General features: G+C 34.0%; 1 protein-coding gene across 11 annotated transcripts in view; it reads right to left on the bottom strand.

The window, feature by feature from the left end:
* Positions 1-17,584, bottom strand: part of PTBP2 (polypyrimidine tract binding protein 2) — a 92,532-nt gene that overhangs the window by 27,532 nt on the left and 47,416 nt on the right. For all 11 annotated transcript variants that reach the window (XM_017944979.2, XM_017944993.2, XM_003892239.4 and 8 more), the window contains 5 exons: positions 17,310-17,482; positions 16,335-16,478; positions 9,479-9,643; positions 9,282-9,392; positions 2,021-2,216 (listed from right to left, as the gene is read on the bottom strand). In XM_017944979.2, the coding sequence (XP_017800468.1) occupies positions 2,021-2,216; positions 9,282-9,392; positions 9,479-9,643; positions 16,335-16,478; positions 17,310-17,482 (789 nt within the window). The remainder of the gene's footprint in view (positions 1-2,020; positions 2,217-9,281; positions 9,393-9,478; positions 9,644-16,334; positions 16,479-17,309; positions 17,483-17,584) is intronic.

Raw genomic sequence — 17,584 nt, 5'->3', positions numbered from 1 at the left:
TGTCAAGCATGGTGGCTCACACCTGTAATCCCAGCTCTTTGGGAGGCTGAGGCGGGCGGATCCCCTGAGATCAGGAGTTCCAGACCAGCCTGGCCAACATCGTGAAATCTCATTTCTACGAAAAAACACAAAAATTAGCCAGGGGTGGTGGTACATGCCTGTAGTCCCAGATGCTCGGGAGGATGAGGCGGGAGAATCGCTTGAACCCGGGAGGTGGAAGTTGCAGTGAGCCGAGACTGCGCCACTGCACTCCAGCCTGGGCCACAGAGTGAGACTCCGTCTCAAAGAAAGAAAAAAAAAATGACTTTATTATTGTTTTAAAGTTTCACCAAGGTCATAAGATCACAAGGAAAATGCTGAAAAATTCCCGAGAAGAATCCAGGTGACTTCTAAACAAGCCTCCCACCCAGGATCCAAGCGCATCTAAGTATATTCAGATGGGCAAATACACATAGCTCAGTATGGTCCAAAGAAGTGATTAGTAGTCCATTGTTAATGCTAGCTGGAGTTTCTCGGTATTTTATCTTTAAATTGTTTCTAAGAATTTTTCAACTTCTTAGAAACTATATGTAAAATCTTGATGACACCATCTGTTTTAATAAAGTAATGTATCTGCCAAGTGCCTAGCTGAATGCTTATGACCTAGAAGCCACTCAATAAATTCTGATTCTTTCTATAACAATGTCTATCAGTAAAGAGTTTAATAATCTATAGTAGTAATTATAAGCAAAAACCATGTTTCACTGTTTCACTCTTGACTTTGCCTTTAAAAACTGTACACTGTGAAATATTCAATCTTATTAACTTGAATTACGAATTCAGCTAGACACACACAGAGGGGTAGAGATTCTGTCAGGAAAGAGTGTAAGTGACCTAAAGCATCTACTGCAGTCATAAAAAACACTATGACTTGTGCTAGATATAACAGAAAATTCAAATAAAGGGTCAGATTTATTTGTTTAAAGTTGCCAGAATTAACAGGTAGTTAATTCTGATTAGTTACTAGAATCAAATATCAACTGCCTTAGAGTATCTTTCTCTACATATATACCACTTACAGATTTCAGATTCACAAACTGATGGCATGATTGTTATATACTGGGAAGTAAGTATTTCCAATAACTACTTCATTGTACGATTTTTTTCTTTTTGAAATGATGGACATAAACTAAACTGTAAAAGCTAGTTTGTCAACTATCAATTTTGAGTTCCATATGTATAAAAATCATGACTTAAAGATAATCTTACAAATACTAGAAATCAAGAAATACATCAAATAAAAGGAGACTCTAAAATTCCATCTTATAAAATCACTTTGCATATTTTACTTACAAAATAATATTTTCCTTTATTTTTTTCTTCATCTTGATTTCACTCTATCAACTATAAGCTGCATATGCTTGCACTGTATTTTTTTAGGTGGCTCAAGTCCATTGTGGTACAAAGTAAAATATAAATGATTAAGACAAAATGCAAAGAAATAGCAAAATTAATTTTACAGAAAATTTCTTCTAGTTTGAATTGTTTAAAGGCCACTACAATATGCTTCAAAAAAAAATCCTACATGCCTCCACCCATTATGTATGTTTTGTCTCTTAATATTTCACTGTTTCCATGCAATGCTAAATTAAAACAATCAGATCACCACTGAAAAACACACACAAGAACTTCAGGCCTAGACTTAGGCATAGTGACATCAAGTTTAAAGTGTAACTATGGCATTAAGAATTCAACAGTATTTCTTCATTAGAGCTTTTCTTCTTTTGTTCTGGGCGAGTGGCATGGAAGAGAAGCTGAAGGTATTAAAAGGAACAAAACTAACATAATTTTACGTAGAGTTACGGAGAACACTTTGGGTTGTTCTTAACAGTGTTAATACGCCTTCTCACTTGAGAAAAAGAAAACTCATGAAATCTAACACAATTTGGTAAGGTCCAAAATGGAAGGATTCATTATACTTACTGGTACTTTTCCATTTGGCAAAATGGGAGAAAAGTGGTTAAGACAATAAAAATCATACCTAAGAGAGATGTCTCCTTGGCAAATGCTGCAGCAATAGCTGGGTCCAATGCAGGTTGTCCATCCCCAGACGGAAGATCAGGTCGAGTATAATCCCTACTTTTATCATTGTTGTATTTTACATTCAAATTCACAAGTTTGGAAAAATCAATCCTTAAGGTACAGCAGGCATTATAAATATTCTGACCATCTAGGGCCTGTAAAAGTGAATAAAGTACATCAGCAATCTTAAACAAAAAATAAAAATTAGTGAAAGTATAATTTTAATAAAATTCAACAACAAAAACTCGAACTTAAAAGCTACCAGGAAAAGGATTCCAATTTCATACATCAAATTTTGCTATTCCAGCTGTCCATGTATTAGTTTCCCCCAAATATTATCTTCTTTAAATAGAAAATGCTACTTCAACCTAAAATACAATCAGCTAAGCATCCATGCTAATACTTTTAATTGTAAAAAATTGCAAATAGGTTAATTTAATAAAAAAACTAATAAGGATCACAAACAGGAAGTCCTGCAAAGTAGTGCCACACTACTCTGCTCAATAAGGTTAATTTTATTATACATATATTTATTGCTGGATGGCAGTACTTTGATGATTCAGTACAGTTTTATAAGGTAACTGCTATTTGATGCCACATTGTACAAAACTGCTTCAAACCAAATTATCCTAACACATAATAGCAATTCCCATAAAATGAGGCAAAAAAGAAAAAACTATTTTCCTTAACCTGAAATGTTCACCCCCAATCAGACTGTCTTGATGAAATTAGTAAATCCAATGTCATTCCAGAAAAGTTCTGAAACTGACAAGTGCCAGGTCTAGGATTAATTAAAAGCCTAGAGTCTTTTAGGTCACCTTAAGCAAGTTGTTGAACCTCTCTGAATCTCAGTTTCTTAATTGGGAAAACAGGAATGATGACAATGGCTGTCATGGTTCTTCACAGGGTTATTATGAGGAGTAAACTAAAGACCACATATGTGAAAATACAACATAAAGGACTATGTTACTGCTACGATTATCTTGTATTTTTTTCTGCTCCTATATAATCACCATTTGTAGTTCAGCTGGATAGAAGCTGGAAACAAACTAGAAAACAGGTGAACATACTGTTAACTTCTCATTAAAAGAATAAACATGTCGTGTTATGGAAAAAGTAAACCTCTACAGTTAGCTTAAGTATATAAAGCTTTTAATTCAAATATTCTCACCTCTGGGAATATAAAACCTTTTCTCTTAATACACGAATTTTTTACGTGACTAATTTACCTAGCTAAAAACTAACCTAGAAAATAATTCAACACAGGTTCATCCACTTCAATACAGCACTGGTAAAAACTCAAAGGGACTTCATACATATCAGGATTTGAATTACATTTGGGTTAGGCAAGGTACCTATCATCACATAAAAGTGGAAGCCATGTATCAACTTTATCAGCCAGAATAACATAACTATTAATTCAACACCCTGGTGTAAAGGCAAACAAAGCACTGAAGATAGGTATTAATTTACTAATGTAGCATTCCTATAGGGAAAATGTAAGATAAGTAATAGAATTGACATTTCTACATAACAGGTAAGTATCAAAAGGAGTAGCAAAATTCACTCTTAGGTGACTACTTCAATGTTATCAAAGAGAAAATGATACCTTATGAGAAAAGATCTGGCTTTGAGTCACAGTATCTAGGTTAATGCTAAAAGTGCTGATACAAAATTACTAAACCCACACTATGTTTTTTAGGAGCTGAATTCTTTCCCAGCAATACTGAGGGCGACTGCCAAATTATCTAACAATTAATATGCCCATTGTTAGAAAGCCCTCCAGGAACCTTTGAAATTTTCTCCCTTTGAACATTAAAACAAAAACAAAAACAAAAACATAAACTTTATGTAGGTGGAAAATACACAAGTATACCTAAGGTACAAGAGCTAGAGAAATAAGCAAACAAGATGTAAATTAATCATCTGTTAGCAAAAGAGGAAAGAAATAGGAGTTGAGGATGCATGAGAACAAAAATCCAGGTATTTTAAATAGTTGACTAAAGTAGGTGACCACAAACAAGAAAGGGAGTAAAATCAAATTTAAAAAACATATGCAAGCTCACTTCAAGCTCATGTATTTGCAAAATCCCAAGAAAAGCAGTAGCACACAAACCAGTCCTGTGGTTCAGCAATCAGGAATGCGGTGATCTTGTTGGAGTTAAGATTTCTGACAGTAAAAGCTCAAGACAATTTGCAGAAAGACCTTCCAAATGTGCCTACTCACAGTGAAAGTTTAGACAGTAAGCAAAAACAATCAGAAAAAAAAATTTCATGTAAATTTGAAGTTTATGGCTAAAACATGGAAATCAAAACACAGGAAAGATATTAGGCAAATAAAGCATAATTATAGCAGCACAATGAAACATTGCATATGGACTAAAAACATGAAAAGCCACAATAAAACTATTTCCATTTTTCAGAATGTTTACTATTTATAACTTACTTTTTTGAAGAGATTGTTGGGGATCAGATTTAGCACACGATGAGAGAAACCATAACTTCCAAATTCTTTAAATATCTACTTTTTAATTTTTGGCAAGTCATGAAAAATTATCAAAATCAACAACACAAAATTAAGCTTATACTACTAATGTAATATTTCAGACTAATTATTTACCACTATCAACTCCACCCTGGTAGATTATGCAGGATTTTCCTAAAGCATCCTAAAACCACTGATTTCATCATAAATTCTCCATTAACATGAATGTAAAATATACAGATTGTAAATTAAGCAGATGTCAAGCAGAATCTTTGCCCAAGATATTAGGAAAGGACAATCCATTAGGTCTCTCAAAGAATCTGCATAAAGCAATGTGTACTCTGCGAGAAGGAAATGAATGACACAATCTTACTTTCACAAATGTTTTACCTCATATTTATTTTTATTATTAGTGATGAAATGGAATCTCCTGGAAGAAATAAATAATAAGAAACAACCCACTTATACGTTAAAATAAAATGATCATATAAACAGGACTTCCAGAAGACACAATATCACTGTCCAGTGTCAACTAGATATTCCTAATAAACACATAATGTTTCCGAAAAGCTGTTTCTAATAACAAAAACCAAGAAGAACCATTTCCTACTCATGTGTGTTATAATGTAAGGACTACGTAAAACAATTTTTAAATCCCAGGTGAAAAGGAGATTACATTAGCTGTCTTATTATACTGTTAAAAAGACTGGTATTTTTATGCGTCAAGTAATTATATTCCTCAACATTACAAAAGCTGAATTAGAATGCCAAGAAGGCACATCTTTGCCTAATACACTACTTTCCAATAAATAAACAAGATTTTCTAAAAGGTATTAAGGTGTTTCCTTTAATAAATATGAGGATCGAATAAAATACTTTTTATAGATAATTACGATTGTTACTATGACTTCTGATTTTCACCCTAAATGTCAATGCTTAATACAGCAGAGAATAAAGCAGACATGGTACTCAGAACTTACAGTCCAATAGAAAATATACACATTTAACAAATTAAAAATTGTATGTGTGGCACTGATAACTAAGAAAGGAAGGGATCTAATCTAGTTGAAATGTTACAGAAGACTTCTCTCAGAAAGAGACTTCTAAACTGATACTTGAAAGACAAAGAGAAGCAGAAGTTGGGCATAAAGAGATGAAGAGAAAAAAATAGTATTAGCAAATGGAACAGCAATCTGTAAGATCAAGACATCAGAGAAAATACAGTGTATGCAAGCTATTTAAAGAACTCCAACATAGCTAAAAAGGCATGAGAGGAGAATGGAGAGGCAAGCTGAGGACTGATTTAGAGTTTTATAAGCCATGATCCATGATAAGAACTGTGGACTTCATCACAAGGACAAAAAAGTCACTAAAGGGTATTGTGATTAGAAGCAATATGACTTGAGGATGATATCATTCTTAGTACTCTGTGGAAAAATAATGGAGGCAGAGGAAGATGTCAAAATGGTGAGTTCAGTCAGAAGGCCAAGGAAGTAGAGACATGAAAGAGAACTATTACTACATCAATGTTACTCAAATCATGATTCACGGTCCAGCAGCCCAGGCCACTCTGCATGAATATAAGTCTGTGTCAAAATTTACGTCAATATCGACATTAAGTATACTGTTTGCTAGAAGTATGCTGATTTCAGTGTGACATACACTAACTACCTTGAGAGACCAGCATCTTGAATAACACTGGGGCTTAGACTGCAGTGGCAGCAAAAGAGTTGGAGAAAAAAGGCCAGATTCAACAAAAATTTAGGAGGTATAATCAATAATATCTAATGATAGGCTGGAAGGAAGGGGAAAAATACCATGTTTTCTGGCTTGTTAATGAGACTGAAGTTGGTATCTTGCACTTTACTAACAGTAGACACCAAAAACAGGAGCTGGATTGAACACACTAAGTTTGAAGATAATCATTAGACTGCCAGGTTCTTAGTGTGGGTCTCTTAGGAAAGGTCTGAGCTAGAAAATGTGATGTGAACACTGTCTGAATCACAGAGGTTTAACGGAGCTGTGAGAGCAGGTGAGGCCTCCCAGGTAGAAGGGGAGTGACATGACAAGGAAGAAACAGTCAGAGGGGTAGGATAAATCTAGGTGAGAAGTATCAGAGACCAGGAAGAAAGAGAATTTTAAGATAATGGTGCACAGTGTCAAATATTATCTAGATATTAAGTAAGACAAGGACTGAATCATACCACTAGCATTTAGCTACTCTAATAATCACTGGTGGCACTGGGGAAGAGTAATTTGGGTCAACAGTGCTAAAACCAAATTATAGTAAGTAGAGAAATGAGAATAAACAACAAGGATAGCCTACTTATGAAGTCATGAGTGAAAAGGGAGAGGGGAGGCAGGGTGATAGAAAGTAGAGTTATAGATGGATGGATTGAAAGTTGAAGGTAAATTCATTTAAAATGAAAGAGGCTGAGAATACTTGAAACTGGTGAAAAGTGGCCAACATAGAGAGAAACAAATGAGAAAGAGGGGATGACAGATAGTGCAGTCTCTTGAGAGGCAGAAGACGATAGGCTTTGGTGTTTATTGGTCTTAGACAACTAAACATCTATGCCTTTTATTAGAAGAGAAAGACAAGTGTGAGTATTAGCAGATTTTGCAAGAAAAACTGATGAGGCTTCCATGTGATTTTCTTCTTCAAGCAAGTGAGAGTGACGAGAGATATGGTAGAAGGGAAAATTTCTATCTGATAGAGGCATTGTGAAAAACAGAAAAACTGTTGACTGAAGAAATGTGAGGAGATTTTTAAACTAGAGTAGGGGGCTTCTTTGTAGTTGATGCTGATGGATTTAAACTGGTACTAATTGTCAGATTATGTTATTATGTGATATTCTCTAGGTAAAACCCAGATGCAGGCATGTAAAACGAACATTACTGTAGTTATCAAAAATGTAAATTTTACCAAAGGGTCTAGATTACAAGGTAATGGGGCAAAGCAAGTTTAGGAAACAAATTTATTTTTCCTTCTCTAATAAGTGAAGTGTGAGTTCTGATACCAGAATAAGTACTTAATAAAACAATTATCTACTGTCTTCGAATTATAACTTTAGATCTTTGTCAAGAAGACCTGAGTGCATACCTGTGCACAAACATCAATATTATAGTTGGATGCTTAGTATCTGTTCACAGAAGATTAAACGAAAATTGCAAACAGTTGACATTGAGGTACTTTTATGAGATTAAATGTAATCATGTATTACTTCAGACAAGATACACATATAAACTATTTTCCCCGTAAGAATTATAGCTTAAATACAGTATAATCCCCAAATTTCATTTAATTGGTCCTCTAACAAATACTTTTCTTTGAGGTCAGAAGAGCAAGGAAAATATTCCACACCAAGAAAAATGTAGACTATATTTAAATGTTTGAAGTTGTGAAAAATGTCACAGAAACCATGATTTCTAGATTGTCTCCTAATCATAAAACCTCATACCACATTGATTTTGGTAGCCAGGGCATGTGAAAGGAGGATAATCATTTTTTGGAAAAAAAAGAATTCTAATTGTCAACCTATGCCTGAAGAGGAAAGCATAATAAGATTAGATTATACCTGAGAACCAGTGAGGAGCAGCATACTGAAAGAAAGGCTGAGACTGAAAAAACGTCTACCTTATAGGTAGTGTTCATTATAAGTAATTCACCTTTAAAACTTAGCATCCTCTTGTAACAAAGGAGAAACCCCTGTTTTGCTGATAACATAGAGTAGTGGTCAGAAAAAATGAGACTATAGCACTTGGTAAACTATTACAATTATGCTATTATTACTTGTATAGCCTTTCTGCTACCTACAACTAATTTTGCTCCAGAAATGAGGTTGTGAGGATGCAAATGCAATGAAACAATTATAAAAAATGGTCTGGGCTCCACAGAAGTAATCTTGATCTGGAGGAAGCATTTAAGTATTAGAGAGAATAATTAATCTGAAAGTAAAAGAACGAACGAACGAAAGAAAACCAGTTAAGACAAATGTAAGCTTATTAAATGGTTTCATAATAATGGCTTAATAATGAATTTTTAATGGCTTAATAACGGAATAGTAATAATAATGAGATACTATGGCACAAAAAGTTAAAGAGACAGAGCAAAAGTAGATTTCAGATATACAAACAGAAGATTAAGGTGCTTGGAAGCAAAGATGTGGTTTGCAGTTTTCAGTGGCAGCCTTGACAGGAAATTTTACATTTCTCAATGACCTCACATCCTCCATAAATAACAATGACAAAAAAGATAAATGATATAAATAAAAAGTGACTAGAAACCTATTCATAAAATCTTTAAAAAAAAAAGACATTAAATATATAATTTTAAATAAACTGAGAGCCTATCATAGCATTTGAGCCACATCTGAGTATTTCAGCCAAACTCTCTTGAAAACTAGTTACTTTGAAATTCCCACTAAAAGTCACTTCAAATTTTATGCAGGTGCACATCCCCAACATAGTCCTGCTTTTTTCTTGAGAGTACAAACTTGTGTCCTTAAATTAAAAAAAAAAAAAAAAGTAAAATAATAGAAGCCTACATTATGGTTAACTACAATTTTCCTAAAAATAAGTATTTCTTTTTTATGACAAATATTAAGGTTTCTTAATATTATTTTAATGCTATCAATTTCTACTATCTATACTGCAAGATATCATTAAGTATATATATATATTTTTACATATACATTTCAATTAAAAAAATCACTATCTCAAAAGAAAGACTTACTAGTTTTGCTTGTTGAGCATTTACTGGATCACCATACTGGAGCAAAGCTTGAAACTGGTTGTTTTTTGTAAATGTGATTATCTTCAAAACAGCACCAAACTTAGAAAATATCTGTTAAAACATTAAAAATAAAACGTTACTTATTTACTATATTATTATTTCTCTAATTTATAGGTAATTATGCAGACTAAACTTACTTGGTGAAGAACATCAAGTGTTACAGGGTAGTACATGTTGTCAATAATTATTCTAAGTACTGGACTCTGGGCTGGAGTCACTGCACTCTCGCTAACTGTGGTGCCACTAAGAGGAGTATTTGCTGTCTGGACAGCTGTCACAGCTTGAAGAACTGCTTGAGCACGCTGGAAATTAATATTATGTAGTTTAGAAACATACCCACTATTGTCACATACTTTGCTACCTGTTACACTACTAGTTCACTTTGTTCCTAGAACTTACACAGATTAAACAACATTTAATGGCCACCCAACAAATATTTTTAAGCACCTGCCATGAGCCAGGTACTACCTGTTTAATAAATCAAATATTCTACTAGTATTTCATTCAAAAAAATTATCCAGGCTTTGAATCAATGTTGAACAAGCAAAGACACGATATATAATTTATTCTCAAAAAACAAGATGTAGTTTTACAGACACATGTATCATCAGAAAATGTTTTAAACAGAAATCTAGAGAACAAAAAAACTTTAACATTAATCACTCCATAAAACAGTTACATTGTAAATCTCAACAAGGGGGTTACTGAATTATCCAAAAGAATAAAGCTTATTATTTCTAATAAATGTATGTGCAGAAAATACATTTTTCATACTACACTTAACTTCTGATACCAAAATTTTTAGAATAGAAATCGATGTGTAGTCCAGTCCAAAACCAAAAAATTCTCAGGTAAACTTCAAGATATTATATGAAGGATATTTCCCATACATTTTACAGTATCAAATACACCATCAATTATAAAATGCACTATTGTTTTAAGTATGACTAATAGATGTTGCCAATTGAACTATGGAAGATAGACTACTGTAGGACACATCAAATTTCTGAGATTTTAAAATGTGAAAAAATATAACCATAAAATTGAATAAACATAGTATTTGTAGGAAATCTTCCAATCAAATATTATGTTAAATGCTCCCTCCAAAAGACTGCCTTTATTACTATTATCCCTTTCCTATTATTATTATGACAGAGTCTATGATACGGACATAATTTCTTTCTACCTTATCTGTGGTCAAAAAACAACAAAGGCAAATAGTTCTAAAGTATAACAATGACAAATACCACAAATACCTATACATAGCTTTACAGTTTGAAAAATCTACATTAACAGTTAATGAAAGAGAATACAAAAGAATTAAGATACTTAGGAGAATAAACAAGAACAGTCATTTTACTAAAATATTATATAATCACAGATCACATGGCTTGAGAGTCCAGATACATATCTACACAATCATTTAAATGTTACTTAATTTTATCTATAAATTTATATATTAGCCAAAATGACTTACTAAAACCCAACATTTTGAAATGTAATAGATTATTTATTTTAGTAGACATCTTGATACTATTATTGAAAAACTAATTGTAAATTGGTAAATTTAGATTTATAGAGCAGTACCTATTCAAATGTTTAAATATATTTAAATATTTTAAGTAGCTCATTGCAATATTATCTTCATTAGTGAACATGTTCTTATGGTATTTACCTATAATAACAAGCACAGACTACCACAACTTAGAAAAACACTAACATCTACTGCTTCAAATAATAAAATGTGTTTTTTAAAATAGGAATCCATGATCATGGTATAAAAGTGGTGTAAAAGATTAAAAATTCCCCTGCAACTCTGTCATCCATTCTATTTTCCCCTACCAACCCCTTACAGTATTATCTTAGGTATCCTTCCAGAGATACTAGCTACATCTACAAGCATATATATACACACAAATATTATACTTATTCCATACTTTTTTTCCCAATACTATTCATATTTTATTCAATACTATTCATACTTTTTAATTCAATACTATTCATACTTTTATTTAACACTATTCATTGTTCTCTATCTTCCTTTTATGGCTTAACAATCATGTTCTCCCACACCAGTAACAAATTACTTCATACATTTCTTTATGATTTCATTTTTTTAAAGACTTCATATATTTTTTCTTATAATTCATGGAGCAGAGTTGGCTTGCCAACGTAGATTTTAATAAAACTTCTTACCAAAATATTACACACACACAGAAAAGGACACAAAACCTAAGTATAAAGCTCCATAAAATACCACAAATTGGACATCTCTGTGAAATAACTACCCAGATAAAAAACAACGTATTATCAACACTCTGTAAGCCATAATCATGCTTCCTCCATGTTACAAAAATGGAATCGTATCAGATGTATTCTACTTAGGTTTGGCTTCTTTCAGTAATTATGATGTACACTACCCATGTTCTGCACGTAGCAGTAGCTTGTCCATTTTATTTACCATACAATATTCCGACCGCGCATGGTGGCTCACGCCTGTAATCCCAGCACTCTGGGAGGCCGAGGTGGGTGGATCACCTGAGGTCAGGAGTTCGAGACCAGCCTGACCAACAGAGAGAAACCCCGTCTTTACTAAAAATACAAAATTAGCCTGGCATGGTGGTGCATGCCTGTAATCCCAGCTACTCAGGAGGCTGAGGCAGGAGAATCGCTTGCACCTGGGAGGCAGAGGTTGCGGTGAGCTGAGATCACGCCATTGCACTCCAACCTAGGCTTGAAACTCCATCTCAAAAAAAAAAAAAAAAAAAAAAAGGCAATATTCCACTAAATGAATACACCACAACATATTCTGCTGCTGATGAACATTTGGATCACTTACAGTTTTTTGGACTACTACATACAGTGTTGCATGAATTTTCTTGGACATATCTTTTAACATACATATGTATATATTCTCAGGTATGTTAACTAGGAGCGAGTTTACTCCTCCTAGGAGTAAACTTTGAGTTTATGTCAAAGAATAGTATATGCTCAACTTTAGCAGATATTCCAAGTTTTCAAAACTGGCTGTCACCAATATTTTATTACCTATCCTTTTAATTTTAGCCACTCTGGTTATGTGCATAGCGGTATCTCATTTGGAGTTAAGGCTCTCAATCCAAACCTAATCTACTCTTTGCTTATCAGGGGATAGCTTTTAGGGGAAGTAATAGCTAAAGGGAGACCTCAAGATATTTAACACTGGTCATGTGAAGTGTGAGGTGGAGGAAGGTTGGTACAAAAGGCAGGCCAATCCACAATATTCCATGCATGAGGGCAGTGACATAATGGCAGCAAACAACTAACATCAGGAGAAAGCATGCCAGGTTACAGGATACACCATTACTTTTGGGACAGAAGCATAAGCAAATAGGGTGGAAGTAGAACAGAGGACAAAGAGCAGTAATCTCAGAAAAGGCCTTTACCCTGAGCATGAACAGGACCTACTGCATGGGAGTAACTTAGATATGTGCATTTGAGAAAGATACGCACTGGCTGTACTAGGCAGAAAAAATTCCAAGAGGGAAAAGAAAAAGAAAGTAGTTTATAAAGATAACTGTTGTAGTAATATAGCCAACAGATGAGTGTGTTTGAGCAATACAAGTAGCAGGAAAGATGGAGAAAACCAGGCAGATAATTAAAAAGTATGAACTAATAGGACCTGGTGATTTCAAGAAGGGATGTGGAAGAATTCATGGTTAATGCATACCCATTTGCATGTCTTCTATTATGAAACCCTATTAAAATGCCTAGAAGTGAATGAATATAAAATAAACAAACACTGAAGGGAGGGAAGGTCATCATTAGCTGAGAATAATTTTATCAAATTCCTGGAACACAGAAAATGAATGGAACCAAATAGACTGGAGACACAGTGAACACACAGCAAATAGGAGTTATATTGGTAGCAGTCACAGGAACCAAATTAGAAATTGGCAGGTTCACAGGAGGAGGGAGTGCGTGAAAAATGGATGAACAGAAAGTCTAGTTCATTAACAAAGAGCTAAATTTCTCTTCTCCCTCCTCTGACCAACTTGTACCCTCACCATCAAACAACAACAACAACAAAAACCTCTCTCTTAAAGGCACCAGAATTTCCTTCTTTCTTTATTTCTTTTTTTTTTTTTAAGAGACTGGGTCTCATTTTGATGCCGAGGCTGGAGTGCAGTGGTGTGACCAGTTCACTGCTGCCCCGAACTTACCTCAGTCTCTCAAAGTGCTGGGATTACACGCACGAGCCAAAGTGCCCTGCTGGTACCAGAAATTCTAAAGGGAGTTTTGTGACCCAGAATAAGAGCTCTTTGGTATTTGGGGGGGATGGGAGTAACAGCTTGGTAGACACTCTTCATTACTTTATCCTAGAGGAAAGCAGACAACTTTAACAAAATATAATTGTCCATTCTGAAATATGAAGAGACAACAAACGGGGGATGAAGAGAGTGAGAACAAGATACACATAAATGCTAACACTGAAAAAATAACTCAGCATAGAGTGATATATTTTTTAAATACTGTAATTAGTATCCTCAAAGTACTGCTGTCACAAGACATAACTGACTACAAAAAAAAAGATGACCAAAGGAGATTGAAGGGCTTTAGAAAATGAAAAATAAAATTGTAAAAGCATTTTTTTCAACAGAAGAACTTTGCACTGATTATTCCTTCTGTCTGAAGTAAGTGGCTTATTCCCTAACCACTTTGAAGATCATTATTCAAATATCCCCTCTCAATGGGGCTTCCAACGGTCATCCTAAGTCCCCCTCCTCCACATCCATGCGTAGGCGCCAGCTTTGTTCTTTTTTTTGGCAGAGTCTCGCTCTGTCACCCAGGCCGGAGTGCAGTGGAGCATCTGGGATCACTGCAAGCTCCGCCTCCCGGGTTCAAGCAACTCTCTCTGCCTCAGCCTCCGAGTATCTGGGATTACAGACATCTGGCACCATGCCCAGCTAAATTTTTTTTCTTTCCTTTTTGTATTTTTAGTAGAGACAGGGTTTCGCCATGTTGGTCGGGCTGGGGGGGGGGGGGTCTTGAACTCCTGACCTCAGGTAATCCGTCCGCCTCAGCCTCCCAAAGTGCTGGGATTACTGGTGTGAGCCACCAAGCCTAGTCCCCAGCTTTATTCTTTACATGTTCCTTTTGTTTAATCTTTTAACATGAGAATGTGCTTGCAAATTAATAATAATGAAATAGAAATGGGACATTAAATGCCATTTTAAGAGGACACTGTGTGCGCTAAGGGAATAAGGAATAAGCCAAAGAAAGAAAGACAAACGACACATTATCTCACTTACATATGGAATCTAAAAAAGCAGAACTCACATCAGTAGAGAGTAGAAAGATAGTCACCAGAAGCTGGGGGAGGGAGGAATGAACAGGGAAAGGGGAGATGATGGTCAAAGTACAAAGTTTCAGACAGGAAGAATGGTTCTGGTGATCTACTGTACAGCATGGCAACTACTGTAATGCATAATATTGTATGCTAATGAGTTGACTGATGGCTGGCAGCCCCACTTCAGGATGGGGACTGGTCACCTGAAAGACCAAGGCATGATTAGAGGCTTATTATCCTTTGTACTATCCTATACAATAAACTAGTAAATCTCAGTAAATGTTTCCTTGAGTTCTCTGTGCTGCTCTAGCAAATTAACGAAATCCAAAAAGGGGGCTGTGGGAACCCTAACTTAAAGCTGGTCAATCAGAAGTTCCAGAGGCCTGACTTGCTGGTGTCTGAGGACATCTTGTGGGACTGAGCCCTCAACCTGTGGGATCTGATGCTATCTCCTGGCAGATAGTGTTGAAACTGAGCTAAGTTGGAGAACACTGTAGACCTGACTGCTTGCTTGCCATGTGGAAAAAAAATTCCCTCACATTTCTGGCCGCAGAAGCCTTCTGTGTTGATTGTTGTGGTGTGAGCACAGGAAAAACAGTTTTTCCACATTCCACTGTATACTAAAGGAATTTTAAATGTTCTTACCATAAAGAAATTGTAAGTATTGGAAATGATGAGCATGTTAACTAGCCATATTTGGTCATTCCACTATATATATGTATTAAAACATCACCTTGAACACCGTTAAGTATATATTATTATTTGTTAAAAATAAGTTAAAAATGCAAAAAAAAAAATCTAAGTAAAAAGAAAGAACAGCAGATATTTTCTTTTGGTATTCTTCCTCTTGATAATTATTAGAAGCGTGCATTCTTTTTCAAAAGAAATTAAGAATTCATCATCAAATTAAAAAAACAGCTGAAATTTCAGTCCTATCTTTTAGGTAAAAAGTTTTACAAGCTTATTTTTCATAAACTATCTAAACCATTTTGTCACTTTGTAAAGTGACAAAAATCTATGAGGAATAGTTTTCCGTTACATTTTTATTAAGAAAAAGTCTGTACTTTACTGACAGAGAAAGATATCATTAGTTTTAAAACTATGTTAAAACAGCGAAAGTTTTAGATAATTACAGCAGTCTTATAATGTAGGTCAGAAAACATTCTAATGCTATTTTTAAATACATTAATTTTAAATAATATCTTCTACATTACATTTTTAAAACATCAATACATTCATATATTCTTCATCCTTAAGATTTCTTTTCCAGGAAAACCATTAACACATCTTCAAAAATTTTTTTCCATAAGAAATTAAAACTTATAAAAAAAGTCAAATAACCAAAGGCACTGAACTTCATACCTTAAATTCTAAGCAGGAGAGTCGTACAAATAGTTTATGCTAATAACAAATCCTACCTGATAAGCTTCTCCACAAAAATTTTAACTTGCAACAAGAAAAAGAACATTTGATCAGGGGTTTAAAGGAATTCAAAATGACATAGTATTTAATACTCAGAAACATTCTGCATGAAAATACCTTAAAAATAACAAGAAAATGCCTATAAGGAACATCTGAACAGGTAAACATTTCCTTCCTATTAATGTTTATGAGATTTATAATATGTTCTAGGCCATTTTATTTATGCACCTACACATACTTACTTGGTTTAATGTATTATCTGTCTTTAGTTCTTTGTGATTCGAGTACTGGATATATATCGGTTGGTTACGAAGATGAGGTGTCACGGCAGAATAGTAATTAACCATAGTAATAGCTGCTTCCTCGGTTGCTAGTTCCAAAAATGCCTGAAAATTTAAGTAGCACAATTTTTAATACTATAAATTCAAATAAAATTAATATCTGAGCAATCTATTCAGCTGATTTTAATCAATTATCTAGAATATAATCTTTCAAGTTACTTTTAAATAAGTAGAATTAGAAATCTCTTGGAAGTTTAGGTATACAGTTAAAGCTAACCTCAGAAGAAAGTTAGAACTGAGTACATGCTGCTTCTACCTTCCACCTATGATTTTTCACACCCACAAATCTATTCCCACAGCAAATGCTACAGAAAATGTAAATATTTTCTAGCATCAGAATTTTACCACTTCTACCCTAGAGAATATATGATTTCCAAGTCATTTAAAAAGCAGTATAATTATACAGAGACAAAGAAAAACATTACAAATTAAATGTCAGATTAACATTAAGTATATAAAAGGGAGTGTTAAATTTCATAAATTATTCTAAATGGCATCATTTAATATTTTTAAATAAAATTGCATATTCTCATAAAGTAAGCTTAAGGAAAGATGCGACTAGTACTTCTACTGATTTCTGATATCCAAGACAGAGCCACAGTAAAAGAAATACTTCATTTGTATTTTCCACAATTTCATAACAATTACTCAATTACAGCCCTAAAGTGAATTCAAAAGGCAAAGTTTAAAAACTACAGTGATTCATTCAGTTTGGCTACCTAGCATTAGTTTCCCACAGATACCTACTTGAAAAACTGAGAATACGACTTCTGTTCTTTAAGAAAAATAACCTACTATTTTCTCCCTTTTACAATTAATTCACACCTGCTGGATAGTTTGGGGTTTAACATTTCATAAACCCCAAAAAAAGTGTACCTGATTTTTTCCTTTCAGCATAAGGATGTTGGTCACCTTACCAAAAGGTAAGCCTAAAGCAATAACTTCAGTTTCTGTTACTTCCCCAGGTAATTTTCGAATATGAAGTACACGAGAAGGAGCACCATCCATTTTATCTTCTCCTTTAAATTTTTTACTATCATTACCATTGGCTGAAAGACATTAAAAAATAGTCTTTATATATCAACAATAAAAGAATGTATGAATCTTCCTATTTATGTAAAAAACTACAAATTTCCAAAAAGAACTTAAAA

This window comes from Papio anubis, chromosome 1, assembly GCF_008728515.1.
Source record: "Papio anubis isolate 15944 chromosome 1, Panubis1.0, whole genome shotgun sequence".
In the NCBI taxonomy this organism is placed as follows: Eukaryota; Metazoa; Chordata; class Mammalia; order Primates; family Cercopithecidae; genus Papio; species Papio anubis.
The sequence above is the reverse complement of the archived record's forward strand: the minus strand, read 5'-3'. Positions and strand labels throughout refer to the sequence as shown.